Source organism: Sardina pilchardus, chromosome 3 (assembly GCF_963854185.1).
Source record: "Sardina pilchardus chromosome 3, fSarPil1.1, whole genome shotgun sequence".
Lineage (NCBI taxonomy): Eukaryota > Metazoa > Chordata > Actinopteri > Clupeiformes > Clupeidae > Sardina > Sardina pilchardus.
This window is the reverse complement of record NC_084996.1, coordinates 1518599-1523598: the sequence shown is the minus strand read 5'-3', so window position 1 is coordinate 1523598 and position 5000 is coordinate 1518599. Positions and strand designations below refer to the sequence as shown.

The 5000-nt window shown below is 45.0% G+C and overlaps 1 protein-coding gene across 2 annotated transcripts in view; it reads right to left on the bottom strand.

Annotated features, from left to right (window-relative positions):
• Positions 1-5000, bottom strand: part of LOC134076328 (disintegrin and metalloproteinase domain-containing protein 11-like) — a 45691-nt gene that overhangs the window by 24410 nt on the left and 16281 nt on the right. For both annotated transcript variants that reach the window (XM_062531320.1, XM_062531318.1), the window contains exons 11-14: positions 3963-4129; positions 3572-3656; positions 3194-3284; positions 985-1036 (exon numbers count right to left, since the gene is read on the bottom strand). In XM_062531320.1, coding sequence (XP_062387304.1) covers positions 985-1036; positions 3194-3284; positions 3572-3656; positions 3963-4129 — 395 coding nt within the window. The remainder of the gene's footprint in view (positions 1-984; positions 1037-3193; positions 3285-3571; positions 3657-3962; positions 4130-5000) is intronic.

Genomic DNA, 5000 nt, shown 5'->3' with positions numbered 1-5000 from the left:
GTAACAAGAGGGGCCTATAGGCCAGGTTTACAATGAAAAGACCAGAGAACAATGTGCAAATTAGACCTATATGCGTTTTAGAAGCATTAATGGGAGAACTGGAGATGTTTTTTAGATCTGATCAAAGACTCCAGCCCAGTTCTCACATTCGCTGGTATCTTGAAAAACAGAGACTTTTCCCTTCGTTTGTGCCTTCCGTGTAGCCTACACACAAACGGCGGTTTCGCCTCTGAATTCTTTCTGAAAACTCCGACAAAAGTGGAGATTCGTGACTCGGAGACTCGTTTCGCGTATGAATGTGAACTGAGAAAAACTAAGTAGGCTACTTGCATCTGCGCAAAAAGTGTGGCCAGTGTTTACATTTTCATTTGGCTTTGGTGAGCATGGATGCATTCCGAGTAGCAGTTGCAGAATATAATCTAATGTTGGTGCCAACCCTTTTCGTTTTTTGCATTTGCAAATACAGCTGAAATGAAACAAGGAAGTGATTCGTTGATGTTATTGATATTTTCGAGATTCTGATTAGCTAACGTCGGCTCAAACTTCTTGTTACACCACTAAGATTTGGCATGCTCTTGGCGGCATGAACACGGGTGTCAACGAAAACTTTTCTGAAAACTGACAAGTGTGCACGATGTTAAATGTTAAAATGTTGAAAACGGAGGGGAGGAAATATTCGTTTATCAACTTGTAGCCTAGTCCATGGTAGCATATCTCCGTGGCTGGGGTCAACCTTAAGTGGTTTCATGAAAAAATATACATAGCCTATATTTTTTAGGCTACAACATCCCTTCGCGACCCACCCAGGACACCTCCGCGACCCACTTTTGGGTCGCGACCCACCAGTTAAGAAACACTGACCTACAGTATGTGTCAAATGTGTATTCAGTATACTTATGTGCAATATGTGTAATATGTGTATACAGTATACTTAAGTGTAATATGTGTATGTGTATACAGTATATATACTTATGTGTGTCATACCCTGTGTCCTCCATGATGCAGCCAAGCCACGGATCAGGACATCTGCACTCTCCTACATGAGACACACACACACACACACACACACACACACACACACACACACACACACACACACACACACACACACACACACACACACAGACACACACACACACACACACACACACACACACACACACACACACACACACACACACACACGTGAAAGTGAGGGTCTGAAAACTAAACAGCCAATCAGGAGCCATCATGACACCACTTCCTGTAACTGTGAAGCCACAGGATTGGTTGAGAGACGGCAATTACCTCATTAACTCCACCCCCTCGCATCGCATAATAAGGTTATTCTTATTGCAGCGTGAAGCTTATTCTTATCTTCCACTCAGTCAGTGGCACATTTTATTTCACTTTTTTCACTATTATGAAGCCTTGCACCCAGCGGTGTGGCCGAAGGTGTGGTGTGGTGCATGATCCAAAACCTCGCTATCTTACTGTAAACATTATTACTGACCACAACAAACCTGGTCATCGCTATCTTACTGTAAACATTATTACTGACCACAACAAACCTGGTCATCGCTATCTTACTGTAAACATCCTCATGCCACTGACCACAACAAACCTGGTCATCGCTATCTTACTGTAAACATCCTCATGCCACTGACCACAACAAACCTGGTCATCGCTATCTTACTGTAAACATTATTACGCCCCTGACCACAACAAACCTGGTCATCGCTATCTTACTGTAAACATCCTCATGCCACTGACCACAACAAACCTGGTCATCGCTATCCTACTGTAAACATCCTCATGCCACTGACCACAACAAACCTGGTCATCGCTATCTTACTGTAAACATCCTCATGCCACTGACCACAACAAACCTGGTCATCGCTATCTTACTGTAAACATTATTACTGACCACAACAAACCTGGTCATCGCTATCTTACTGTAAACATTATTACTGACCACAACAAACCTGGTCATCGCTATCTTACTGTAAACATTATTACTGACCACAACAAACCTGGTCATCGCTATCTTACTGTAAACATTATTACTGACCACAACAAACCTGGTCATCGCTATCTTACTGTAAACATCCTCATGCCACTGACCACAACAAACCTGGTCATCGCTATCCTACTGTAAACATTATTACTGACCACAACAAACCTGGTCATCGCTATCCTACTGTAAACATTATTACTGACCACAACAAACCTGGTCATCGCTATCTTACTGTAAACATTATTACTGACCACAACAAACCTGGTCATCGCTATCTTACTGTAAACATCCTCATGCCACTGACCACAACAAACCTGGTCATCGCTATCCTACTGTAAACATTATTACTGACCACAACAAACCTGGTCATCGCTATCCTACTGTAAACATTATTACTGACCACAACAAACCTGGTCATCGCTATCTTACTGTAAACATTATTACTGACCACAACAAACCTGGTCATCGCTATCTTACAGTAAACATTATTACTGACCACAACAAACCTGGTCATCGCTATCTTACTGTAAACATTATTACGCCACTGACCACAACAAACCTGGTGTGTGAGTGTGTTTATAAGTGTGTGTGTGTGTGTGTGTGTGTGTGTGTGTGTGTGTGTGTGTGTGTGACGTGTGTGTGTGAGTGTGTTTATAAGTGTGTGTGTGTGTGTGTGTGTGTGTGTGTGTGTGTGTGTGTTATAAGTGTGTGTGTGTGTGTGTGTGTGTGTGTGTGTGTGTGTGTGTGTGTGTTTATAAGTGTGTGTGTGTGTGTGTGTGTGTGTGTTTATAAGTGTGTGTGTGTGTGTGTGTGTGTGTGTGTTTATAAGTGTGTGTGTGTGTGTGTGTGTGTGTGTGTGTTTATAAGTGTGTGTGTGTGTGTGTGTGTGTGTTTATAAGTGTGTGTGTGTGTGTGTGTGTGTGTGTGTGTTTATAAGTGTGTGTGTGTGTGTGTGTGTGTGTGTGTGTGTTTATAAGTGTGTGTGTGTGTGTGTGTTTATAAGTGTGTGTGTGTGTGTGTGTGTGTGTGTGTTTATAAGTGTGTGTGTTTATAAGTGTGTGTGTGTGTGTGTGTGTGTGTGTGTGTGTGTGTGTGTGTGTGTGTGTGTGTGTTTATAAGTGTGTGTGTGTGTGTTTATAAGTGTGTGTGTTTATAAGTGTGTGTGTGTGTGTGTGTGTGTGTGTGTGTGTGTTGTACCTGCTGATGCTCGTGCTCTGCTCCACATCATCCCAATGTTCTGACCGAGTGTCTGACAGAGTGTGATGGCCATGGGACCTACATTCCCATACTGCACACACACACACGCACGCACACACACACACACACACACACACACACACACACAGTCACACACACAGTCACACACACACACACACACACACACACACACACACACACACACACACACACACACACACACACACACACACACACACACACACACACATACACACGTGAAAGTGAGGGTCTGAGAGGGTTAATGAAGCGACAAAACTAAACAGCCAATCAGGAGCCATCATGACTCCACTTCCTGTACCTGTGAAGCCACAGGATTGGTTGAGAGACGGCAATTACCTCATTGACTCCACCCCCTCGCATCGCTGAGCACACACCTCCAACGTAGGCAGAGCCGTGACGATGACTCATGAAGGTGCGTCCCCTACACACACACACACACACACACACACACACCAGGGGTGGAAATTAAAATGTGAAAATGTGAAAATCTATCAAATCAGCCAATAGCAGATTTCTGGTCAAATACACCAGCCACTCAATGTTGTGTGTGTGTGTAACTCACGAGAACAGGTGTGTGTGTGTGTGTGTGTGTGTGTGTGTGTGTGTGTGTGTGTGTGTGTGTGTGTAACTCACGAGAACAGGTGTGTGTGTGTGTGTGTGTGTGTAACTCACGAGAACAGGTGTGTGTGTGTGTGTGTGTGTGTGTGTGTGTGTGTGTGTGACTCACGAGAACAGGTGTGCAGCATCACTGTTTTCTCTGATGTTCTCCTTCCTGTATTTCATGAAATCACGCAGGATGGTCAATGGGTCGTCTCCCATGGCGACCAGATTATGAGCTGTCCATGTTTCCATGGCTACCAGTACAATCCTGGTGTTGAGTTGATCCTTGTAGATCTGGGAACAGAGCGGAGCATGACACATCAACACACACACACACACACACACACACACACACACACATAGAATAAGAGGAGAAGAGGAGAGGAGGAGAAACTGGATGAGGGGAGGAGAGGAGAATGTGTGGAGAGGAGGAGAGAAGAGGAGGTGAAGAAGAGAGGAGGAGAAAAGAGGAGAAGAGAAGAGAGGAGGAGAGAAGAGCAGAGGAGGAGAGAAGAGAAGAGGAGAAGAGAGGAAGAGAGGAGGAGGATAAGAGAAGAGAGGAGAGGAGAAGAGAAGAGAGGAGAGGAGAAGAGAAGAGGAGAAGAGAGAAGGAGAGAAGAGAGGAGGAGAAGAGAGGAGGAGAAAAGAGGAGGAGAAGAGAGGAGGAGAAGAGAGGAGAAGAGATGAGAAGAGATGAGAGGAGAAGAGAGGGGACGATGAGGAGGAGAAGAGAGGAGGAGAAGAGAAGAGAGAAGAGAGGAGAAGAGAAGAGAAGAGAGAATAGAGGAGGAGAAGAGAGGAGGAGAAGAGAGGAGACGATGAGGAGGAGAAGAGAGGAAGAGATGAGAGGAGACGATGAGGAGGAGAAGAGAGGAAGAGATGAGAGGAGAAGAGAGGAGTCGATGAGGAGGAGAAGAGAGGAAGAGATGAGAGGAGAAGAGAGGAGACGATGAGGAGGAGAAGAGAGGAAGAGAAGAGAGGAAGAGATGAGAGGAGAAGAGAGGAGACGATGAGGAGGAGAAGAGAGGAAGAGATGAGAGGAGAAGAGAGGAGACGATGAGGAGGAGAAGAGAGGAAGAGATGAGAGGAGAAGAGAGGAGGAGAAGAGGAGGAGAAGAGAGGAAGAGATGAGAGGAGAAGAGAGGAGGAGAAGTGGAGGAGAAGA